This window comes from Triturus cristatus, chromosome 4_1 (assembly GCF_964204655.1).
Source record: "Triturus cristatus chromosome 4_1, aTriCri1.1, whole genome shotgun sequence".
NCBI lineage: Eukaryota > Metazoa > Chordata > Amphibia > Caudata > Salamandridae > Triturus > Triturus cristatus.
The window spans coordinates 69,695,277-69,721,647 of NC_140585.1; the positions used below are offsets into that span (position 1 = coordinate 69,695,277).

The 26,371-nt window shown below is 48.5% G+C and overlaps 1 protein-coding gene across 1 annotated transcript in view; it reads left to right on the forward strand.

Moving 5' to 3' along the window:
* The window catches only part of LOC146839549 (V-type proton ATPase 116 kDa subunit a 3-like), a 137,434-nt gene that overhangs the window by 21,635 nt on the left and 89,428 nt on the right, over positions 1–26,371 (forward strand). Inside the window, exons 2-5 of the mRNA XM_085650816.1 lie at positions 6,656–6,778; positions 13,254–13,332; positions 14,300–14,529; positions 15,554–15,645. Coding sequence (XP_085506942.1) covers positions 6,662–6,778; positions 13,254–13,332; positions 14,300–14,529; positions 15,554–15,645 — 518 coding nt within the window. The 5' untranslated portion in view covers positions 6,656–6,661. The remainder of the gene's footprint in view (positions 1–6,655; positions 6,779–13,253; positions 13,333–14,299; positions 14,530–15,553; positions 15,646–26,371) is intronic.

Consider the following 26,371-nt stretch of genomic DNA (forward strand, 5'->3'; position numbering starts at 1 on the left):
GCCGTCCGATCCGCTCCTCTCAGCCAGCCAGATCACCATAAGTCCCAAGGGGCCTCCCGGATCGTCCCGGCCGTCCGCGGCCTTGCACCTCGTCACCAGCCCCGGCCTCGCCTTCCGGCTCGATCCGGAACTCCAGCACGGCAGCCTCCAGCGTCGCTCCTGCCAAAGCTTGAAGGCGGTCTCGCGTCGGACTCCCAGCATCCAGGGCCCTCTACGTCGGACCAGTTACTCTCGACCACCAACTGGACCTGCGACGACAAGGACGGCTCCCAGGTATGCGCCCAAAAGGATAAATTAGCGGATTAATAGCGCCGGACTGCGGGAGCCCTACAAGAAGGCGTCCATTCGCTAGTGCGCCACCTAGCGTCCCCCATCACACGCACAAGACTTGGAGCGACCTCCCTCAACACATCGAAGCCTCCTCCTTAGTTCTTGAGACCTCCATCAACACATCGAAGCCTCCTCCTTACTTCTTGAGACCTCCCTCAACACAGCAGAGCATCTTCCTCATCACTTCTTGAGACCTCCCTCAACACAGCAGAGCCTCCTCCCCCTCACTTCTTGAGACGTCCTACAACACATCGAAGCCTCCTCCTTACTTCTTGAGACCTCCCTCAACACAGCAGAGCATCTTCCTCATCACTTCTTGAGACCTCCCTCAACACAGCAGAGCCTCCTCCCCCTCATTTCTTGAGACCTCCTACAACACATCAAAGCCTCCGCCTTACTTCTTGAGTCCCCCTCAACACATCAGAGCCTCCTCCTCAGTTCTTGAGACCTCCCTCAACACATCAGAGCCTCCTCCTCACTTCTTGAAACCTCCTTCAACACACCAGAGCTTCCTCCTTACTTCTTGAGACCTCCCTCAACACATCAGAGCTTCCTCCTTACTTCTTGAGACCTCCCTCAACACATCAGAGCCTCCTCATCACTTCTTGAGACCTCCCTCAACACATCAGAGCCTCCTCATCACTTCTTGAGACCTCCCTCAACACATCAGAGCCTCCTCCTCACTTCTTGAGACCTCCCTCAACACATCAGAGCCTCCTCCTCACTTCTTGAGACCTCCCTCAACACATCAGAGCCTCCTCCTCACTTCTTGAGACCTCCCTCAACACATCAGAGCCTCCTCCTCACTTCTTGAGACCTCCCTCAACAGAACAGAGCCTCCTCCTCTCTTTATGAGACCTATCACAACACAGCAGAGCCTCCTCCTCTCTTCTTGAGACCTCCCTCAACACATCAGAGCCTTCTCATCTCTCTCTGAGACTTCCCTCAACCCAACAGAGCCTCCTCCTCCTCTCTTTGAGACCTCCCTCTACACATCGGAGCCTCCTCCTCACTTCTTGAGACCTCCCTGAACACAACCGAGCCTCCTTCTCTCTTTATGAGACCTCCCACAACACAACAGAGCCTCCTCCTCTCTTTCTGAGACCTCCCACAACAACCTCCTCCTCTCTTCCTGAGACCTCACTCTACACACCAGAGCCTTCTCCTCTCTCTAAGACTTCCCTCTACACATCAGAGCCTCCTCCCCACATCTTGAGACCTCCCTCAACACTACAGAATCTCCTCCTCTCTTCTTGAGACCTCCCTCAACACATCAGAGCCTTCTCATCTCTCTCTGAGACTTCCCTCAACACAACAGAGCCTCCTCCTCACTTCTTGAGACCTCCCTCAACACATCGGAGCCTCCTCCTCACTTCTTGAGGCCTCCCTCAACACATCGGAGCCTCCTCCTCACTTCTTGAGACCTCCCTCAACACATCGGAGCCTCCTCCTCACTTCTTGAGACCTCCCTCAACACATCGGAGCCTCCTCCTCACTTCTTGAGACCTCCCTCAACACATCGGAGCCTCCTCCTCACTTCTTGAGACCTCCCTCAACACATCGGAGCCTCCTCCTCACTTCTTGAGACCTCCCTCAACACATCGGAGCCTTCTCATCTCTCTCTGAGACTTCCCTCAACCCAACAGAGCCTCCTCCTCCTCTCTTTGAGACCTCCATCTACACATAGGAGCCTCCTCCTCACTTCTTGAGACCTCCCTGAACACAACCGAGCCTCCTTCTCTCTTTATGAGACCTCCCACAACACAACAGAGCCTCCTCCTCTCTTTCTGAGACCTCCCACAACAACCTCCTCCTCTCTTCTTGAGACCTCCCTCAACACATCAGAGCCTTCTCATCTCTCTCTGAGACTTCCCTCAACCCAACAGAGCCTCCTCCTCCTCTCTTTGAGACCTCCATCTACACATAGGAGCCTCCTCCTCACTTCTTGAGACCTCCCTGAACACAACCGAGCCTCCTTCTCTCTTTATGAGACCTCCCACAACACAACAGAGCCTCCTCCTCTCTTTCTGAGACCTCCCACAACAACCTCCTCCTCTCTTCCTGAGACCTCCCTCAACACATCGGAGCCGCCTCCTCACTTCTTGAGACCTCCCTGAACACAACCGAGCCTCCTTCTCTCTTTATGAGACCTCCCACAACACAACAGAGCCTCCTCCTCTCTTTCTGAGACCTCCCACAACAACCTCCTCCTCTCTTCCTGAGACCTCCCTCAACACATCGGAGCCGCCTCCTCACTTCTTGAGACCTCCCTGAACACAACAGAGCCTCCTTCTCTCTTTATGAGACCTCCCACAACACAACAGAGCCTCCTCCTCTCTTTCTGAGACCTCCCACAACAACCTCCTCCTCTCTTCCTGAGACCTCCCTCAACACATCGGAGCCGCCTCCTCACTTCTTGAGACCTCCCTCAACACACCAGAGCTTCCTCCTCTCTATGAGACCTTCCACAACACAACATAGCCTCCTCCTCTCTTTATGAGACCTCCCTCAACACACCAGAGCCGCCTCCTCACTTCTTGAGACCTCCCTCAACACACCAGAGCCTCCTCCTCACTTCTTGACACCTCCCTCAACACATCAGTCTCCTCCTTACTTCTTGAGACCTCCCTCTACACATCAGAGCCACCTCTTAACTTCTTGAATTCCGCAAGAAGCTGAAGACCTGTCTCTTCGTATAAGCACCATTGGGGACCTCACACCTACAGACCTGCCCAAGCGCCTGGATACCCTCTCGGGTGATTAGTGCGCTATACAACTCAACATACCATATTAGACAGAGGAAAAGTAATAAAAGGAGGCGCAGAAATGTTAGAAAAGTCAGGCAAGTATCATGGCTTTAATCTTTCTTTACAGCGCTGTTGTCTGATGACCTTGTTTTTTAAAATCTACATAAAGTGGGCATTGGCTCCACTTAGGGGAGTGTTTCTCCCCACGCCATCTTGATTTCTTTTATTAATAGAACAGTTATATCTAGCACCGCTGTGTTGTGTAATATTCGTGCACTTTACCACAAAACATCCATGTAGCTGTTTAGTGTAATATTCCGCCTTCTAGAAATGTTTACATTGCGTGCACAAGGGGCTATTTTACATCTGAAAATTACACTCGTTGATCACACTCCCATAATGTAGCTCTTGTGTACATTGTATACAAAGAACAATTATGTTTTTTTGATACTTTTTCCCCAGCAGTTACAAAGCGACTCCAACTGGCTTTAAAGTGATAAAATACATTTACTCATACAACACATTAAAGGCACTTGTGAATGTATGTACCTAAATGCATTGACTTATTAAAGCATTACGTATTGGTTTTGCCAATGCTTCTTTACGCTTCCATTTGAGAAAGTGAAAGGTGCGTGACCTCGCAACAGCAGAGAGACGAGTAAAAGCCCGGGCATGATGGGCGGGTGAGCTAGAACAAGAACATACCTGGGAGTCATCGAATTAAAACTGAGGCTCAAACCTGCAGTAGATGCAATGAAGGACAGCGGCACAGTATAAAGCGGATAGCGCCCAGAAACAGAACTCCATGCACTACTGCTGGAACAAGAGGCCATGTTGTGAGAGAGGTTGCATCAGAAAAGGAGTGGGTGAAAGCTGGCACTGACCTCTGTCCACCCAGAGCTTGAAACATTCAGAGGGGCTGACACATTTGAAAATATATCCATTACCCGACTGGGATGGAAAGCTGGCACTGACCTCTGTCCACCCAGAGCTTGAAACATTCAGAGGGGCAGACACATTGAAAACATATCCATTACCCGACTGGGGTGGAAAGCTGGCACTGACCTCTGTCCACCCAGAGCTTGAAACATTCAGAGGGGCAGACACATTGAAAATATATCCATTACCCGACTGGGGTGGAAAGCTGGCACTGACCTCTGTCCACCCAGAGCTTGAAACATTCAGAGGGGGAGACACATTTGAAAATATATCCATTACCCAACTGGGGTGGAAAGCTGGCACTGACCTCTGTCCACCCAGAGCTTGAAACATTCAGAGAGGGAGACACATTTGAAAATATATCCATTACCCGACTGGGGTGGAAAGCTGGCACTGACCTCTCTCCACCCAGAGCTTGAAACTTTCAGAGGGGGAGACACATTTGAAAATATATCCATTACCCAACTGGGGTGGAAAGCTGGCACTGACCTCTCTCCACCCAGAGCTTGAAACATTCAGAGGGGGAGACACATTGAAAACATATCCATTACCCGACTGGGGTGGAAAGCTGGCACTGACCTCTGTCCACCCAGAGCTTGAAACATTCAGAGGGGCAGACACATTGAAAATTTATCCATTACCCGACGGCTGCTGATGACGTTAGTTAAGCAGCGAGGAAGGTTTGTTGTCTGGACTTGTAGAATTTAGAAATATGGAATAAAGCAGTTGCTGTGGTCATAGTTTGCAAAGTTCACAATACTTTTAACAAGCATTTTTAATGCAATATGTCTCGCATTTACTAGAGTTTGAGCTATTGGCATTGTAAATGACTGCCTTTTATTTACTTGTTGTTTTTTAAAACATAAATAAAATGCATTATTATTTACAATGCCAATAGCTTAAACTCTCACAAATGCGAGACCTATTTCGTTGCAAATGCTTGTTTAAACGAGTTTCTGTGTGCGCCTCCGAGAATAGCGCAACTTTAGTCACGTTGGCACTTGACACAGGAAGCGGCGCTAACATGGTTTTGGAACTGTCCAGTGCACCTGATCCAATGTTACTGCTCTCTCCGCCCATCTTATATATGTAAACTGGGAGGAGGTGGAGGCGGGTAGATGCCCGAGTGAACGTCACCAGGAGCTGCTGGCATAGTAGGCACAATCCGGCCAGAATACAAAAACAGCGTCGTTACCCTTCGGATGAGGCGGTTGTCATGCTGCCTGCCAGTGATGTGTCGAGTGACTGGCGGCACATCGCTTAAAATGTCACCCAAAGCAAATATTTCCTGTGCCAATGTACAGTCACAGGCAGCTCTGTTCAGCGGAGCGGCAGAGAGAAGGCCACGTGGACAGTATGATAAGGGTAAGAACGGCCTCCAGGTTTCCATCCGCCTTAAATGGGGGTCGGTGCCTTCGAGGCAACTCCCGGTGTTTTTGTGCCCAAATGGCTGCAACTTTGATATGTCGAGGTGAAGACGTGGATTAAATGTGACTGTGCCCGTTTCGAAGACACTGAAACGACGGGGACATCTATGAAGGGACGGCATGGGATGTGGATAGGGGTCAGAAAATGGAGAGCGCGAGGTACCTATAATTTGCATACAACCTGGTCGTTAAATAGTGACCGCAGGACTTGATATCGTTTAACCTTTCATTCTCATTGGTATTATTGCAGCGACGTCACTACCTGTAACTTCCATGTGCACCCGTGAAATGGATAAAAACGAAAATAGATGGTTGAAATAAGTACCCAAATCCTACAGCTAGTTCTATTCAGTGGATATGCATTGCGTTAATTTCACTAGAAAGAAAACCTGACAACTTTTTGTGACTACAAAGCTAGGCCAGTTCTTAAAATGGATGGTGAGCTTTGGAAGGTTAAACTAATGTGGAACAAGCGGCCGTGCAGCCGCGAAAGTGAAAGTGATCGCGATCAAACATCAAAGCGGCCGCGAAAGTGAAAGCAAATGGTGTGCAGGCTGCCAAATGGTGCGCGCGCACATGCACTGTATTTGGAGGCCTGAAAGCACTCGTTTGCACTTCCAGATCCCCCATTTACAAAAGCTCTCGCGAGAGCAGCGCTAAAGCGCTGGCTCAGGCGAGACCTAAAAACCTGGCTATTCAGGGGGGTGCCGGTGTTGTCACATAGTCTCTTTACTACACAGAACCTCTCTTGCATTTTTTCTTCGCTTTCTCTCCTGCTTCTTTTTATCTCCCTTTGCCTAATTTTCAGCAAGTCCAGTCAGAAGGGATTAGCTAAACATATATTTCAAAGGGCTTGAAACCCTGCCCTACAAACTACGTTTTGGCTAACCCTGTAACAGAAATGCTAATGTATTTGCTTATAAAATAAATGTAATCAAATACTTTGAAATCAAAAGACATGGCTGTTCTAGTGGATTGGTTGAGCTCCGTTGGTGTGTGTTGCTCGTCTGTATCAGCCGGCTCCGAGAGTCCTCCAGGGATGGTTCCTTTCGCTCTGTATCCGATGTATCACATGTGGTTAACAGAAGAGAACAGAACAGATGGTGTTGAAGGCCCGGCTATGAAACCAGGTTTCACAGGGGAGAGAAAGCCCCAGTAGCCTGCCTCTGCCCCGCTCCTCAGGTGTCCCTCACCGATGTCTGTCTCTTCCAGGTCACCATGGGCTCCCTGTTCCGCAGCGAGGAGGTCTGCCTGGCCCAGCTCTTCATGCAGTCCGGGTCGGCCTACGAGTGCGTGAGCGCGCTGGGCGAGCTGGGATTGGTGGAGTTCAGAGACGTGAGTATTTGCACCGGAGCATCGGTCTGTGGCATGGAGGGTGTGCTCTGTAATGCTGGAGAGAACGGACAGAAAGACATGTAAGCAGTAGGTGGCAATGATAATGCTGCATAAATAAGCATTGGCAAAGCCAATACCTATCGTCGATGAGAGACCTATTGGCTTTGCCATTCGAGTGGGGTGGCTAACGGGGGTAGTGAAGAGACAGAGTTGAGGCAGGTGGGAGGGGGAAGAAAGACACTGGGTTGAAAAAACAGGGAGCGGGTGGGATAAGTAAAGCACCACATTTATAATGTCTCGTCGCTGTGTTATTAAGCAGAATAAACAGACTTGCGCTTTAGAAGTGCTGGTGGCTGAGGCAGCCTTAAAGTGTCAAGCGTCCCACTGTCATTGCAGGAACTGTCTGCCGCGCCGGCGCCTGCTGAAGTAACGAGCCCCGCACATAGAGTATGCGCATGCGCAGTGTGCCGGGTGGTAGCCCTGCCCCTCCTGTGAACGATCAGGTGCTCTGATTCTGCTAATGGATCGAACGTGAGGAGGATCAAAATGAGCAAAGAATTTTTAGATCGCATGCCAACGTTTAAAAAATAAAAGAAATGCTTAAAAGAAAGTACAAATCATAATTACAACACATAATTACAAAAATGGACAAATGTGATGATAAACAGGAATGGAGCTCGGAGCGACATGTGTCCCAGCTAATGTGATGATGAACAGGGACTGAGCAACTGAACATACCTGTGCTTGTGTTATGGGCCGAAAACAAGGGTGAGCGCTTCACTGAGGAGGTGGGAAGAAGCATATCGGCGAGAGCGCGCAAAGCCATATTTAGCTTCAACATTACACACCAACTTTTCACGCAGCTCCACTGCCATAGTTTCTTCTTTTTCTGACCTGTAGGTAATTATGGAGAGGGGCGCCAGGCAGAACTGTCGGGCAAAGAGTGGCAAGTAAGACATGCACTGACCAGCAGAACTATAAACCGGAACTGGCACTCGCCCAAAGGCCCTGTGATAGCGACAGAAACAGTACAACTTTTTTTTTATATAAAAAACAAAAAAACCTAAACGGAGAATCCTTAAAATGGTAAGCAATAAAGTTTCTGTCTGGAATGTGAATCCTCTGTACAGTTTTTTTTTTTTTTTTAACACCACAGTGGATGTTAAATCCATCTTTTTCATGGAGATTTTCAATATCAAAACAGGAACAAAACCATTCTACATCTCGTCTTCAGCAGCACCAGGTTAACACAAATGATGCTTGGTCAAACTAGTCAATAGTCTTGGAAGTATTACAAATGTTACCTGGATCTGGTGTGGCGATGGAGAGCCAAGGGACTACTGACATACACAGCGATCTCGCCTTGCAACATAGCGCCGCGGTACAAACCAGAGCTGCTCCTGGCCTAGACAGGATCGCACCAACCATGCAGCGATCTGCGGGCCATGAAGACGTAACTTATGGCTCGTAGATCGCTGTGTACGTTAGCTGCATGTTTGCAACACTAAAAGTGCCATTGGCTGAGCACATTGTGTTTGAAATCCAACAAACACTAAACTCCCAAAACGCCACCAGAGGCAATAGTGTGCCAAAATGAGCATAAATGGCCAGAAGGGAAATGTTAAATGTAATCGGGCCAAGCTCCATGGGAGGAAGCAACCCAGCAAACGGAAGGACAAATATAACCCATTCACTATAGAAATGCAAGGCTTTTCAAAGGGCACTTGCCTCTACTTTCCCTCGCCCAAAGCCCTTGAAACCACCGTCCCAAGTTTTAGCTAAGACCCGATCTTGGATGATGCCACGTCAGGACATGCTTTGCACCTTTGGGACAGAGCGCCTTCTCATCTGCCCTCCACACCCACACTGCCCTGGTCCAAGCCTGGCTTCACGCATGATCTGTGCTGAACCGTAAGTCCATCTATGTACAATACTCCAAATAACAGCTTCACATCAGACAAAAGTCTGAACCTGCAAGCACACACCAATTCTGTGTTTAAAGGGCGTGACCACAACTCGAGCTTCTATGAGGTATAAAAAATTAATTAAAACCAGTGATTCGGGCTGATGTACTGAAACCCTCTAATACTTGTATTACTTTGTAAACTACACCTGGCGTCTCTGTGCTGTTTTTCACACAGCTACTAGGCGGACTACTGCCTCAAGGTTATATCGTAATTCTCCAATCTGAATATCACTGAAATGGCTCCCCACTGAGGAAAGCGTGCTCGTACGCTAGCCTACAACTCCCACAAGGCACTTCACTTTGGCTCACTAACCAGTAAAGCACAAAACTGTGATTCTCAGGGACCAGTAGCTTGTGCTCCCATCATTCAGCCAAGCATTGGCAGGGGTCTGGCTGAAACAGATTGGCAGAGCCATAGGCGAGATCTATTGGCTATGCCAGTGCTTGTTTATTTTTGCAGTTGTCTTTGAGTGTTTAAAATATGTCTTCAGGCTACAGTAATTCAGCGCCAATAGTACATTTTTTTGAGTCAAGTATCCTAAATATCACGTGGGCCTCGTACGCTGCTGCCCTGTTAGCAGCCTACAAAACCAAGCTGCAGATTGTCCCCGTAGGTAACGATGGGACAACCACAGGCAACACTCACACAACAAGGACAAAACTCCACTTACCTTCACATTAACCAACACCAGCTCCATCTGCACTAGAGAGCGAGCAAATCGCGGGGAATGTAAGTTTTGGAAGCAGGAAAGACCAGTAACACCGTGGCATCTTCCCTGCTGTAATCTTTCAAAATATTTAAAAAGCGGTGTCTCTCTCTGCCTTCAAGATGCCTCGAGGGAGGACCGGGAAGCTTTGCCAAACACGAGCAGGAACCAAAGAAAACAAGTGGGCACATGCACAGGTGCCGCACTGATCAAGGGAAATGCGTGACTGCGTGCGGGAAGTGTTCTTCTAGAATTAAAAAAAAAAAAAGTCCCTCATTCAGTATTTAAAATGGGACAAGTGGAAGGCTACAAGTGATGGGGGCCTGCTGCATGGGAGGGAATGAACAATGAAAAGGAGAGACAAATAGAAACAAATAACCACATGGAAGCAAGTATGTTTAAAGGACACTGAAACAAACAAATGAAAATCAGTGGGTGGGCTGTAAGCCCGCAAGTATATACAACATGTCTTGAAGAGACAGCGCAAGCGCAGTCTAGGCTCAGCCTAAGGAGGTGCTGGAGCAGGTCTGGCAGGAGCCCAGGGCGCGGGAATCCATCCCTCTGAACAGCACATGATCTTTGTATGACAGATTGAAATTAGAAAGAAAATGTCCTTTTCAGGGCTGCGTAGTATCTTAAAGGACCCGTATCTGTGCTAAGTGCTTTTGAGCCTGCAAAATCTATCGTTTGGCCTCATGACTGGAATGTGCCCCCATGAGTGTACACTGCATGCATGTTGTTTCGATCTGTAGTACGTCTCGTGCCCTCTCGTCGGACTCATACCTTGATTTTATTTTGTGATTCTCCGTCTTACCTTCATTCCTATTTTCTTTGCTGCATTTGTTATTATGCTAAACGTAGCCTCTTTCAATAGTCTCTCTCTGACTTGCAAAGTGCTTTGTCTCCCTCTTGGTTCAGTTGACGCTAAATAAAACTTTAGTAAATAGATGAAATGCACTTCCGCCTATTTCAGTCGCCCCCCAACCCCCCCCTCCGCCCCCCCCCCGATCTCTCTTGAAAGTATAAGGCTGAAATAGTGTCTTTAAAATGCACTCAAATAAGACCTCTGCAACGGCCCTTCAAAAACAAAATGCGTCTTTGCTGGTTCTCAGAAAGGAACTAATCTAAGCCATAAACAGTGTCACGTGCGTGGTTAGGGCTTGGAAGACAGAGCAGCACAGTTCCGAACCCATTGCATGAGGTCAGAGGTCATTATTGCATGAGATCAGAGGTAATTATTGCATGAGGTCAGAGGTAGTGTCCCATTAACCTTTAACCATCCTGTCCGTTTTCAGTACATCGAAGACCCACACACCCACCTCTACACACCTTACCTTGTCCAGGCTGCATGTGATGGAGATCACACAACGCGTCACTGAAAGGGACCTCACCTATTGCAGCATTTTCTCAGCGGGGGATTAGAAATGCGGGGTGCACGTATGTGACTCCATGTTCCTTCACATATGTGTATTTTTGTTTGACTCGCTAGACTCTATACTGCTCGCCCTCAATCTGTGGCCCTCTTCCCCCTTACAAGGAGGAGAGATCAGTCTATGTATGACATACATAGGGCAGCCTCTTCCACATGAACGGTGGAAGGGCCCATTCTTCAAGAACTTATCACGCTGAGCACTTTTATTGAAGATAATGCTATAATGGAGGCGCTCCACTCGGGGCGCTATACTCCAAGGGGACCTATGTACAGAAGCCGTAAGGCCTTCTCCTGCCGAGTGCACTCCGTTTTCTCCCTGGTGTCCCTTTAAGGTACTCTCTCGGATGCCACTGTGCAGAGGAGGCTGAAATATACCCAGATGGGGCCTTGTCTGCATTGCTTCCATCAGCCAGTGTTTCAGGGGGCAGGCAGGGTTCTTTCGGGGTCCACAGAGTGGTATTCTGCCAGGTTGACGCTTCTCCTCCAGAACCCCAAAATACCTGTGCGTCGCCTCCAGCGAGCGTTGGCCTCTGCTGGTATTGTTGTGGACAGCATGGGTTGAGTGTGTCTCTGTTCAGTGGCACCTCCTGGGTCCACCAGGTCTTGATTTCAACACTACCCAACCTGTGAGAAAGAAACGTGTCTGTTCAAGACCAAAGTTGAGAACGAGGGACCTGTGCCATAGCTGCATCTTCTGGACATTCCCTGTTCCAAGTCTGACCATCCATGGTCCATGCCCATGTGCCACGAGCGAGAAGACTGCGTGTAAAAGTGGGTTACACTGACTCCAGGAGCTGGTGTTTCCCTGCCTCTGGTGACGGGTGTGTACCAGGGCCATTCAGCACTCCATCTGCATCTCCTTCCCAGAGGTGTACCCTGTGACTTTAATAGCCCTCATTTGGCTTCTGGGTGTGGAGCCAGCCTAGCGTCTTCCTCAGGCCTCACCTTACATTTACTAGATAAAAGGCAGGCCCTTCACAAGGTAATGTTTCTGGTGCTACCCTAACTGGTCTTCCTGCAAAGACAAGAAAAACAACTGCCCAACCCAGGCTGCTGTCTCTGCTCTCAGAGCAGTTTAGACACCTCATAAGACCAAGCATTGGCCGAGCAACTCATGTCAGGCTTATGCAAATTGGCTTCCAGGATCTTCAGGCAGGAGCCAGGTCATTTTCTCAACATTACTTTTCCTAAATATTGATCAAAAATAAGAAGTTCAATGTATTGGACTATTAATAAATATGAAAAATAGTCTTTGAATGATTACTTTACTTCGTTTAATGCCAAAAGTTACTGATTAAAGTATATAATCTGTACTTTGACATTTTCTAGGGTTCAGCTAAGCCCTACCAGTGAAAATAGCTTTTGGGGGTTAGTCACTGAAGAAACATGCCAACTTTGCACATATTCCATTTTTAACAACACGGTGTTATTAGGGATTACTTTTTAATATTTAAAAGCAATCAATCGGGTGATTTGTAGATCTCTTGTTGACACTTGTAAGGGTATTCAGGTGTTGAGAGGGTCCAGTTAATTAGCTGAATAGCCAGGTCTTCAGGGACTTTCTGAGCTCTGGAAGAGATGGGGAGGTCCGTAGATGAAAGGGTAGCTCGTTCCATGTCTTCGCTGCTAGGTACGAGAAAGAGCGACCTCTGCCTCTGCTTTGGGTGAGGGTTTCCCACCTGTCAATAAGTGTTATTTTGACAGCGGCTTCTACAGTCCGGCTACACGTGGTAGTCCTAGGCCCGCTCTGTGAATGGCGCAGTAGGCGCTGTAGTCTCAGTGGCATTTAACATCCAGGCTCTGGGGGCATTTTTAACTGTATTACAAAGGAGCTATAGGCAAGTTAAATATGTCCATCTAATGATATGCCAATTTAGCCATGTTTAAAGGTGGCGCGCGAGCACTTTACTCCTGTTTAGCAGGGGTAGCAGTGCACAGAGTTCCAAGTCCAGGAAAAATGGGGTCCAGAAAAAGACATAACCATCTGAGGTGAACGTACAGAAAAGGCGGATATCCTACAGTCCACAGCGTCCATTCAATCTTACTCAGCCCAAGATGCACCATAAACTGTGGCGTTTGCGCTTTGGCTGTGTATGGTAACAGCCAAGGGCTGAATCTGCCAACATTTTATTAAATCCATTTAGAGCTTCCAGGGATAATGGTTAACAGCATTCTATGTTCTGCTTTTTAGCAGTGTCCCCTTCATTTTTCCAAGTTAGTAAAAAGTTCTGGAACTCTTCCCCTCTAGTTCCCGCTCGCTTCTCCTGAACTGGGACGAGGGGGCGGGATGAGACTGACTGTCTTTCAGGAGGTTACAGTTGTGTTGTGTTCTTTTCTTGTTAATCATTTTGATATTTTTCTTTTGCACAGTTGAACCAGAGCGTAAATTCATTTCAAAGGAGATATGTGGCTGATGTCAGACGCTGCGATGAAATGGAGAAAACCTTCAGTAAGTGTACAACGGACAAACTATAGAGACCATCTCTCTCTCCAGGAAGGGCTGGACCTTAGAGGTGGTGTACTAGGGTGGCCCCTTTCCAGCAGGGCCCCTATGGCAGAGTATTGTGTATGGGAGGGCAGAGGGGTGTGTGTGGCATGCGCGTGCGTGTGTGATGCGCATGTGTGTGGGTGGCATGCCTGTCACGTGTGTGGGATGCGTGTGTGGCGTTTATGTGTGGTGTGTGTGGCGCGCATGGGTGTGTGTGTGTGGCACGCATGGGGGTGTGTGTGGCGCGCATGGGGGGGGGTGTGTGTGGCGCGCATGGGGGGGGGTGTGTGTGGCACGCATGGGGGGGTGTGTGGCACGCATGGAGGGGGTGTGTGGCATGCATGGGGGTGTGTGTGGCACGCATGGGGGTGTGTGGCACGCATGGGGGGGTGTGTGGGTCGCATGTGTGTGTGTTGTGCGGTGGTCTTTCCAGATTTGGAACCCATTGGTAGACTAGTGAGTATGGGGGGGATGATTTAATACTTTTTGAACAGTGTGGGGTGAGGGGGGTGTATATGTTTTTTTTTTTTTTTTTCTTCACAATTCTTTATTGGAAGATTAAAACAAAGTATATAGGGGACGGAGGGATGGGTAACATAAGGTACCATATGTGAAACAGTAATACTAAACAAAAAACATAGTACAAGATGGAACTAAGCTCTGGGTACATTGTGTGTGTGTCTTCTTGATTTCCCCCTCTGACTGGGGTCATGAAGTGGAATAGTGCGTGCACAAGGGAGGTTCCTTGACGCTTGGAAGCAGTGGTAGAAGCGCGTGTGGGGCCCCGATAAGTGTGCATGGGTGGGGAGTTGGGAGGTGGGGGGTTGTGTGTTTGCTGCACATAAGGGAGGTACCATGAACCCTGCGTCCTCTTGTGGGATTACTATGCGCATGATACAGAAGTCCAAACCTAACTTGTCCTTCGCAGATTTCTTGGACCAGGAGCTCAGAAAGGCCCAGACCCCAGCAATCGTGCAGGACGATAACCCTCCGGCTCCTTCCCCCAAGGATGTCATGCAGATCAAGGAGGAGTCGGAGCAGCTGGCCCAGGAGCTGCGGGAGATCAGCCGCAACAGGGACTCCCTACACAACCGTTTGCGAGAGCTACGGGAATACGCCAACATACTCCGAGAGAGCCAGCGCTTTACAGAGCATCCGGTGAGGACTGGATCGGGGAGAGGGTCAAGTAGATATCTGTATAGAAGGTACATCTGCCTCTCGCCCCACTCTCTAAATGCAGCATCGCCTTCCCAGGGATCTTTCTTCACACTGGTTGCCACCGGCCTCACCCCCATGCATTAGTTTTCATTGGTTGCCCCCAAGACTCACCGTCTCAAGTATCATTCTTATTGGTTGCCACAGGCCACCCCCCCCGTGCATTAGTCTTCATTGGTTGCCCCCAAGACTCACCGTCTCAAGGATCATTCTTCACACTGGTTGTCACTGGCATCACCCCCCTCTCCCCCTCCCACCCCATGGATTAGTCTTGATTGGATGCCCAAAGACTCACCTTCTCAAAGATCATTCTTCTTGGTTGTCACAGGCCTCCCCCCGCACCCAGCCCCCCCATGCATTAGTCTTTCGTTGGTTGCCAAAAGAGTCCCCTTCTCAAGGATCATTCTTCTCATTGGCTGTTACAGGCCTCCCTCGTGCCCAGCCCCCCCATGCATTAGTCTTCATTGGTTACCCCCAAGACTCACCTTCTCAAGCATCATTCTTATTGGTTGCCACAGACCTTACCCCGTGATTAGTTTTTATTGGTTGCCACAAGACTCCTCTTCTCTAGGGTCATTCTTGTTGGTTGCCACGGGCCTCACACTCCCCCCATGCATTAGTCTCCATTGGATGCCCCAAGACTCCCCTTCTCAAGGATTATTATTCTCATTGGCTGTCACAGGCCTCACCCCCCCCCCCCCCCCCATGCATTAGTCTTCATTGGATGCCCCAAGACTCCTCTTCTCAAGGATTATTATTCTCATTGGCTGTCACAGGCCTCACCCCCCCCATGCATTAGTCTTCATTGGATGCTCCAAGAATCCCCTTCTCAAGGATTATTATTCTCATTGGCTGTCACAGGCCTTGTCCTCTCGGGCTCACTCCTCAGTGGGTCTTACTGTTCCCGTGGGTGTTTGTTTTCCCTTTGGCCACGCCCCTGAATTAGCACCTTTCTCTGTTCCTGCAGCAGGTGAACATGGACTCTCCTCTCCCAGACACTGCTGACGTCGACCCACTCCTAGATCCTTCTGTGGCGCGCCGCGTGGACCTGAAGCTGAGGTGAGTCTCCCCTGCAGCTGAATGCGGGGTCATTGGTTCTGTTTCAAGACTTTGAGTGAGCCGGTCCCATGCAGGCTCTGTGGACAGAGGTTCTAGGCTCTCATGGATCCCTGGGGTTCCCAGGACAGTCCCTGTTATTCTACTCCGACTTCATGGCTAAGTGCTTCTGTTACCACCTGTCCCTCTCTGGGTTGCAGACCTGAGCAGTCCGTGCCTAGTCCAGGTGGGGAGAGGGCAGCAACTCTGAAACAGCGCAACAAAGTGTATGACAGTTAATGATCCGAAAGTACCGGCAGGTCTTTCCTGCACACAAAGAAAGAACTTTATTACAGGTGAGGGGAAATATTCTACACATTGAACGCAGACCTACAAAGAATGCGTAAGTGTCCACTCTAGACCCTTCTGTGCCAGAGGGACAACCCCACATGTGCTTGTAGCTGACACGCGAGGAGTCCAGTGGACTCTACTCACTCACCAGTCAGCCCACACACACCTGACGGTCCCACATGCAACCATCATACGTGTCCCGGGGGAGAGGGAGCACACTGCCTCTCATCCAAGCACAGTTCGCCCCATTGCATTCTGGTAAATGCAGTCCGCTTACTTCAGAGTTGCTGTAGTTTTTCACCAAAGTTGGTGCAGGTAGTGCTATTGTCTCTAGACACGTGTTTCTGGGTTCAGCCACGTCACAGGCATGATGAAGGCAAAGAGCTCAGTAATGGGGTACTGAAGAGAACTTTATCAAAGAGAGCTAGTAGGCGGTCACCTCACTGGGGAACCAGTAAAAGCCTTGTGCCCCCGGCTAGATGATCCGGCTGCCTCTGCGGTCACTCGCCTAGCTTTGATAGAGGGCTGTAGCCACTCTGAGAAAGAGGGGTGCACTTTGAGTACCCCCCTAACATCACCGCTGAGGTCTGATGTGTCCAAATCAAGGACGTGGGAGAACCTTCTGCGGGTGAAGCGGAAGTACAAACTGGACTCAACACTTTACTGGCTGTACAACTACCACTCCCAACCACCCCCCCCCCCCCACCCCCCCCCCACCCAGGGTTTACAGCGCCTGCAGACCCTCACGGGTGATGAGCCGCGCTTTACCAATCCTGTCTGATTGATTCCCCAGAGAAGAACCCGACTGATTTGTGAGAATAGGACACTAGACTGTCCAAGAAACTCTAGAATCCCGAATCTGAGCTTTTGAGAAACATTTGCATATGGGGTTTACTCTCAACAGCTGTGATTTAAAAGGGGAGTAAATGTGTTAATTCTTTGGGGGGGAGCAATGTATAAATTTAAACTAGGAGGGCAGAAATCATCGTAAAACCAAGAGGTGAACCTCTTTGTAGCAAAATCAAAGTCCTATGTGGCTTTGTAAGTAAGACGTTTTTTGTACATTAAACTTTTTTTTTTTTTTAAAGGGCTGGTGTGCAGATTTTCTCTGACCGTGTGGACAGTACCGGGGTTTGCAATGCGATTGTGAATGTGTTTCTTTCGTTTTTTACCTTTTTCTTCTTTTCCTTAACGCTGGTTAAGTCTGTCCAGATGCTTGTTGTTCCCCGATTCCTTGCCTGCACTCGTCGCTTGCGTAGAATCCGTACAGGAGTGGGGTTGGCAATAGGGGTGGGCGGAATTTGCGGAATTAACCTTCGCAAATTATCGCGAGAATGTTTAAAATTATCGCAAACAAGCAGAAATATCGCGAAGATGCGGAAGTTTTTTTCCGGCATGTTCGCGAGATTTTCTGCATGGTTGCGGGTCGCCAACTTACCCATGTGGTTGCTTGCGGGCGCGGCCATCTTGTTTTGAGTTGTTCTCGCGGTGCATGATCGCGAGAACAAAGACGTGATCGCGCGACGCATGACGTCACTGCGGGCGCGAACTGTCGCGAGACAGCGCAAATGGCTAAAAACAATACAACATCTCATGGAGAACGCGACCGGATCAAGAAAACTTGTCGGCGAACGCAGGGATTCAGGTAAGGCGATCGCGCGCGAGAATGTATCATTTTACAGCGCGAGCAAGAAACAAATTATCGCCAAGCTGCGGAAACCGGAATTTTTGACATTTTCGCGCTCTCCGTGGAACGCAAAAATGTCAAATTATCGCAATTTCCGCGAACGGAACGAAATTTTTGCCCTGGCCTAGTTGGCAAGCGCCCTGCTTGGGGTTTTAGACCCAACACATTTGTTTTCTTCAGAAAGCTTAAATCTTGCCTTGCAAAACGTAAATAGCACATGTATATTTTGCAAAATAAATGTATCCATTGTCAGTTGTATATGGCAGACCCATGCTCCCTAGAAGAACGGAAGGGGGGCCCTTTAGTCTTGCTTATATCACAGATATTGAATGGCCTTGGCCCGAATGGGGCTTTCTGGATGCTTGGGGGGCCCTAAAGGTTTTGGGGTCCCCCTGCACTGGAAGGGTCTGTGTTACGCCCCTGTCCTTTGCGGCTCTTCCCTGAAGTACTACTAAGGCTGGTGCCTGTCTTCCAACAGCGCGCTCTGTCAGAACAGGGAAGTGACCGAGCCCAATGGAAATGTTCATTCAATGGGGTCAACGTACCTGAAAGAAAGTAATTACTGACATTTAGAATTCAGAGCATCGCTTGGTGACACATTTGGAATTTTTAATTTGTCTTGCGTGAGCTGAACAACCCTTTCTACTTTCTAAACAGTTCCTTTATGTTTCATTAGGTTGACCTTTTTTGACCCCTATCGCAGCGAGCCATATTCGTCCTTTGATTATAGGGAAAGTTAATGTGCCTGTCCTGTCGTGTGACACGAGCCCTCTCCAAGGCTTGGGAAAAATGCACCCCCGCCCTGCCCTTTTTAGGTTTCACCTGCACAGCGCTTGCCCTGTGCTTGTGAAATCTCTTGTGTTTTTTTTTCTTGTACTTAATGTATCTTGATAAAGGGCTCTTATCAGTTCCCATCGCCGAATTACTGTGTTCGTTCGCTTTTGAGTGGAACTTTTTATTTAATGTTCACTTCAGATAGCTGCTGCATTTACGACACTTCTGCTAAAGCTGTTCACACAGTTTAAGCCCCATTCACTGTGGAGATAAGTTCTCTTCCCACGGAAAGTCAGACAGCTTCTAACAGTATGCTGGAATGCTTGCGTTTTATTACTTAGTTGTGTAAAGCAGATGCTTTAGCCTTAGAACCTTTTTGTGCCATTTCCTATTCATGCCTCGGTACCTTTTTTTGCACTTTGTAGGCATTATTGCATTGATTTTCAACTTAATGTATTTGGTTATTAAAATCCGCTCATAAATGTTATGATAAACATTGCACGATAAAATGAAATTGAAATATTCATGAGCTATGCTATATTTTACTACTAAACAGACAATCACAAGTGCAGTACGACAACAAGGTCCTGATTTGAATGGTGCAGCAGGTGCAGTAGAACCGGACCCAAAACTTGTCTGAATTCCTCTAAACACATAATATTGCTATATTTGACTTCTAAACAGTCATAATTGTAGTTACCTTCCAGTTAACAGGGGTTTGGTATGAATGGTGCAGAAGGTGCAGTGGTACCAGGGCCAAAAGCTCTAGGGAACACACTAAATCCAGATCCTTGCTAAAATGTTAAACTAAACAGGCAATCAGAAGGGCCGTTACCTTGCAGACAACACGGTCATGATTTGAATGGTGCAGCAGGTGCAGTAGCACCAGGCCCAAAAGTTGTCAACTAAACACCTAATCTTGCTCTATTTTTCTGCTATACAGATGGTCACAATTGCAGTTACCTTTAGGCCAGGGCCAAAAGTTTCATCACTCCACTAAACAGCAAAAATTGCTATATTTTACAACTAAACAGGCAGTCGTAAGTGCAGTTATCGAGCAAGCGTTAGGGTCATGATTTTAATAGTGCAGCAGGTGGCAGTGGCACTGGGACCAAAAGCTGCAGGCACCCCACTAACCCTCCATTATTGCTATATTTTATTCCTAAATAGGCAAGTGCAGTTACTTTGCAGACAACTCGGTCATGTTTGAATGGTGCAGTAGCACCAGGGTCGAAAGTTGTCAGTTCTCTTCTAAACCCATAATATTGCTATATTTCACTACTAAACAGGCAGTCGCAATTGATGTTACCTTGCAGTTAAAAGGGACTTGATCTGAATGGTGCATCAGGTGCCGTAGCACTGGGGCCAAAAACTCTGTGGACCCCACTAAACCCAAATTATTCTACTAAACAAGACAGTCACAAGTGTATTTCTCTAGCAGGCAATAGGGTCATTATTTGAATGGTGCAGCAGGTGCAGATGCACCAGGACCAAAAGCTCCAGGCACCCCACTAACACCTAATATTGCTATATTTTGCTACTTATCAGGCAGTCACAAATGCAGTTACTGTGCAGTTAACAGGGACTTGATTTGAATGGTGCAACAGGTGCAGTGGCTCCGGGGCCAAAAGCTCTAGGGACCCCACTAAACCCAGATTATTGCTAAAATTTTAAACTAAACAGACCGTCACAAGTGCAGTTACCTTAGAGGCAACAGGGTCATGATTTGAATGGTGCAGCAGGTGCAGTGACACTGGGGCCAAAAGTTCTCATCACTCCACTAAACATTGCTATATTTTACTACTTAACAGGCAGCCTCAAGCACAGTTATCTAGCAGGCACTAGGGGCATGATTTAAATGGTGCAGCAAGTGCAGTGGCACCGGGTCCAAAATGTCAGAACTCCCCAAAACATATCATATTGCTTTTACATCAATTAATTATATTATTTCCCTCTTTCTAAATATTGCTATTGCTTACCTGCACTATACCACTAGTAACAGCACAATATATTGCCTCTTGGTACATAAACAAGTCATTACACTTTAACAAACTTTTTGTAAGTTGTACTGTTTACCTACTTGCAAGCTACAACTTGCGACGAAAAACAGCGTATTAATAATCACATAGGCGAAACCTAGTGCATTTACCAATGCTTGTTCTAACCTGCGGACCCATCCATGTATAAGCTGACTGAAGGTGCAATCCCCTTAGGGTGCATTCGACCCCAAACATGTGCCAGCTGCCCTTTACTCTATACTGTGTGGTCACTGGTCGTGGTTTCTTTTAACTGTACCCCTGTCAGTTCAGGCTCCCTACCACCATCCCCATTAACTGTTCACCGGCCCCCCTCAGCTGGTGTCCCTCCCTTTTCTCGTGTTTATAGTGTGTGTAGTTGTATTTTCGGGTGAGTGCGGCCAGGGACTTGTGCACTGAGTGGCTGGAGCCCCTTTGAGACACAGCATGCCACTTACGCAAAGCAGTAGTTTCCTTGCAGGCGTTCCTCGTTCATGGTTGACACAGCAGCCGACCACTTCCCCTTCTCAGGATCCCCTTTCGAAAGCCCAGCTGTGGTAGGCTGTGTCATCCTCTTCAACATCTGCCTTCATGTAGTCCTTTTCAGGGCATGCTCGCACTACATCAGCACTATACCCTTTACACCGCATTGCCACCATTGCCTCAGTAAGGGCCTTTTGGGTCGAGCCTGCTATACCGCTCATGCTCTGTCTGTTGAGAGACATGTCATGGCTCATGGCAGCATTCATGGGCTTGGAGCCCGCCAGCTGGGTTTCCTTGACACTCCCCTTTCCCTGCTTCTTATTTCCGTCACAGCTTGTCAATCTACTGTTTGTCTCTGCCATGGAGTGCTACAGCTTTACAACTCTTTTGATTGGTTCCCTTCCCTGCTTCCACCACTTTTTTTCATCTTTGTAAGCACCCCATGAGTGTGCATGTTTTCCACCGGTCTCTTGCCTGCACTTCTCTCCACCTGCAACCTGCACTCTGTGGTGTTCTATCACATCTCTGCTTCTCCCCACCATGTTCCTCTCGCCCATGCGCTTCTCCCCATTGCCTCTCCTACCGGAACCTTCCATGTTGCTTCCTTCTACCCGTCCCTCCTTCTTTTTAGTTTCCAGTCCAACTCTGATCGGTAACTAAAAAGAAAACACCCTTCTCATTTTTCAGGTGCTCACATGCGTGCTGCATGCAGGGCTTTAAGTGGGATGAAAAAACTAGGGGGGGCTCTCAAAGGGGAGTGGCCAAAGTAATTATGGGCGTGGCTTAAAAACACCAGCTAAAAATCTGTGCTTAGCAGAGTGTGCCGCCCGACTTGTATTTTGCTATTTCTGTCATTGCATCCAGATATATGATACAAGGAACATCATACCTACAACAAGTTAGGACTATTGGCTTTGTCAATGGTTGTTAGTTGCTTAAGATAAATAAGCAGCAAGTATGGCTTGTATATAATATTGAAAAAGCTTCCACTTAAAGCCCTGGTGACACCACAACAATGTTGCTGCTCCCGAGTTTCAAAAAGAGAAGGGAAATCCAGAGAGAAAATTACTCTCTTTAAAGGATTTCCCTTCCCCTAAAACGCTCCCCTGGCATGACGTCATGCTGTAACTTCTTCACTAGTCTGGATTCCTCTATCCTCGCGCATGCCCCTAGTACAGGGACTAATCATTAGCCGTCTAGACGACGGAAATGCACCACTTGCCTCCATAAATGAAGAGCACCTGACAAAACGTCCGGTCTTGCAGAACACTGCGGCCAGGCTAGTCCTAATTCCTAACAGTATCAAAAGTACATACAGTAAGAAATGGGGGCAGATCCTTCTCCAAAATTGCCCCTGAGATATGGAATACCTTGCCTCTATATCTCCGATTGGAACCTGATCATAAGAAGTTCCGCAAAATCCTTAAAACATGGCTAATCTAGCTCCGCCGAGACACCTCTCCTGGTTTCTCTGAGTATCTGCTGGCGCTGTGAGACCTACGGGTGATAAACGTGCCTAACAAATACCAAATACCAGTGAGAAGTGAGTAGTGTGAGCAGCGCACATCATGTGCCTGCTGTCACTGCAGTCCGTGAAAAACGGACCGCCTTTGCCAGGGCACAAAACAGAGCCCGATAGAGACCCGTTTCGAGGTCCTCTTTAAAAAACTGCCGGTGCTCAGACCCGGTGAGACCCGGCCCACTTAAAGCCCCGCCTGCACAGGCCTAAAAAACGTGTCAAAGGCTTTTTTACATCATGAGACATGCGGCACACAATGGCTACAATCACTTGGCAAAGCTAAGAGGTCTCATAGGTGAGATCTATTGGCATTGGCAGTGCTTGTTTACAATGTCACTATATGTGTCCCTTCACCACCTAACTGCACTGCAAGCTTTACCCTGTTGCTAACTTAAAATATTAAGCGTAGTCTGACCTGCTCACTAACTACAGATAACCCTAAAACTAGGCCTTAGTCTTGGCCTACCACTTACCTAGGCCTAGTAGCAATGCTTATGTTACCCCCCCCTTCTTTTAAGTCTAACCTTACCCCTTAGCAGAAGTGTAAAACCTAGCGAAACCTAAGCATTACTCTCTTTACCTTGGCCCTAAACCTGACCTTATCAGTTACCCAAACACTCCAAACCTCTAACTTTGATATGTAGTCCAGATGTGCTGTAATGATAGTGTGGCTACTAGATGTGAAGTGTGACACCGCAAAGCCTTAACAATCCGTAAACCTGGGATGAGAACCATTTCCTCGTCTGTAGTCGTGAAGTTATCCACGATGTTAAACACTCGAAAGACACCAACATCCCATTGTTAATGCCATGTAAAGGATCCTTTACATGGCGCAAGTAGAGCCAAATTTAGGGCGGGGGGGAGGGGGGGTTGATTCTTCCACCAATAGGCAAAGTGGAGATGCAGGGGCTCCTAGAAGGGGTGAAAAAGCAACAAAGCCTCATTAACAAGCATTGGCCTAGCCAATAGGTCTCGCCTTTAGGACCGTATAAGTGTTTAGCCATGCAACAGTTGATGCACCAAGGATATTGTGCTGGATAACTAAACACTTCTAAGGTCCCAAAGGCGAGACCTATTGGCTATGCCAATGCTTGTTTATCTAGAGCTTTATAAGTGATCATTAAGGCTTTGAATTTGACTCGTTGCCTGATAACCAGTGCAAAGCCCTCGGGTCATCACGGATGAACTGCTTTTTTAGGACTTTGTGGATTATACGTGCTGCAGCGTTTTGCATCAGGTGGAATTTATTTAACAATTCGTCAGCCCCCCCCCCCCTTCAAATACAGCGCATTAGTATAATCTAATCTAGCCGTAATAAGGGTATGGGCAAAATCTTTATGCGTATGCATGGACCGGAATAGGATCGTCTTTGTGAACCAGACCGAACAGCCTGACAATTTTCAAAAGGACAGCAGTATAACAAAACTATTATGACTATTTCTGATTGCGAATTAAAACCAAAATAATTGAGAGGCATGCAAAACACTTGCACACGGACACAGAAAAAAGGTTTAATAAAATTCCAAGTAATATATGATTCAAACTACACCAGATATTTATGGGTACTTCTTATGTATAAGCACCAAGATTTTACTTGAACAGACCACGTGCACAAATAACTATCAATTGTTTTGCTCAAAAGGCCTAGCTCGTTTTGAGAACTAAAATAAGCTTGCTAGTAGGTATCGAATGAATATGGGTTAACAGAAAACTGACCCCCCTTTTCATAACTTCTTCTGACGGTGCCCATTCGAGAAGCGAAAATTCCGGTCTAAGTTAACAAGATTACATTGTGAAATGCTGGTAAACTCCGATTTCTCTAAAGAGAAACGCTGCTAACGCCAGGTGAGACCTTAAAAGCAAATGGTCTTTTAAAGACCTGTGAAGTACTTGGGTGCGGCTGAGTGTGTGCCCGGGAAGCTGTCTCAGCCCGGGCTGCCACACACGAGGGGCGGGGGGGGGGAGAGGTTGGCTGAAGCCCTTTGAGCCCAATGGGCGTTGCGTGCCTGAGCTCGGGTTGTTTCCAAGTGTTCGAGGCATGTGGGCTGCTGAATTCATATCTGTGCATAGATCGCCGCCTAGTGTTGGGTCCGGATGTTTGCACGTTGTTGTCCTGGAAGAGTCTTCGAAGTATCCTTGGATAGGTGACTCCTCCCCTGGACTACAGTGCGCATGGGCATCCTCTCCATCCTCAGATTGTTTTTTTCCGCCATTGGGTTCGGATGTGCTATCTTAGCTCAAGTTAGGAAAATATTTTTTCGAGGCCAAAAGGCCTTTAGTTTGCGTCGGTACTGTTTATCGATCGGGGTTCGATACAATCCTGTTCATTTACTAACTTTCAGCACCGACTTTTTTCGCATTTACCTGTCCATCGACTACTTCGACGATGGAATCGAGGACGCCATTCAAAAGGTGTCCGGTGTGCAATGCGAAGTACCCACACATCGACGTCCATCCGGTGTGCAACAAATGCCTTTCGCCGGACCACGACGAATCGACATGCATGGCCTGTGCCCGGTTCCGCTCCAAGACGACTCTGCGGAATCGACGAGCGGCGAGACTTGAGGCGCAGCACGCGGCACCGGCCCCAACAGACCTCTTCGACGAGGCCGAAGACGTCGAGGAATTGGAAGTCTTGCCCTCCAGTCCCGTTTCCGAACACGAACCCGGATCGGACGAGGTAGACGAGTCACTCTTCCACAGAGGTGAAGACGACACCGAGGTAGGAGACGACGAGGAGGCCTTAGGGGCCGAAGAAAGTAGCTCCAATGATGAACAAGGCCTACCTGTTCAAACCGTTCAAACACCAGTGCCACAGCCTATGGCTCCGGTCGAGGGATCGCCTTCGGGCCTTACCCGAGACCCATCCCGCAGTTCTTCGGCCCCGCCCTCGGGCCCGGCCTCGGACGTTCAGCGGCAGCCATTACTACATAAACAGGCTGGTTTCTCTACCACAAAACCGAAACCGAAAGCTGCTCCGGTTCCACCGAAACCGAAACTGAAAGTGGCGCTGGTCGGATCGAGGCCTTCGACGCCAGCGCACCGCGTCGGCACCGACCGCACCAAGAGGGACTTCGGTGCCGAACTTGAGGCGGGCGACGTTGGAGTCGACAAACGGAAAAAAGCCATCGGCACCGACAAACCTGCTCGGCTACCGACACCAACGACACCAAGGGCCGTACCGCCTGCTGTGTCCCGCATCGCTCCCTCGACGACACCTAAGCCTCAGGTATCGAAGACTTCGACGGTGATCTCTTCACCTCGACTCGATGAACCACCGGCGCCGAAAAAATCTACGGCCGCCTCTACGAGCCTGGCCGGTGCCAAAGCCTCGAAGGCGCCCCAAGTACGACCTGGTGCGACGCAAGGCAGCAAAACCACAACTGTCCTCCAGGACACGTCGGGTTCCGGTTCGATCGGAGCTCCAGCAGCCTCTTCGGTGCCGACCAACATTACCTTCGGCTTGCCTCCGTCGACAATCCCAAAAATGTTCCAACTCAGAACACGGGTCACCCAACCTACGGTCACACCTGCTGAGACGTCTCCGACACGTATCATTGACGCCGACACTGGCAGGATGATTCTCCACGACCGAAGGATAACTTCGGAGCAGCCATTGGACCCTTTCAGGATCCCACTAAAAAGGAAGTTGCCTGCAGAATCGGAACCTCTCCTTTATGAACCCTTCCATTCATCCTACCAGGATCCACACCGGTTCTCCCCCACACGCTCCGATACAGATGCATTGGAGGACTACATGGCTGACCAAGTCCCCTACCATGTAGACACGGACCCTGATGACCAGCAGGACCCTGATCAAACTTGGGGCGACCCTGCAGACCCCAGTGCACCTCTCGACGCACAGGATCAACAACTCTATGGGGCAAAGACATCTCCTACGGAGGATACTGCGGCGTTCAA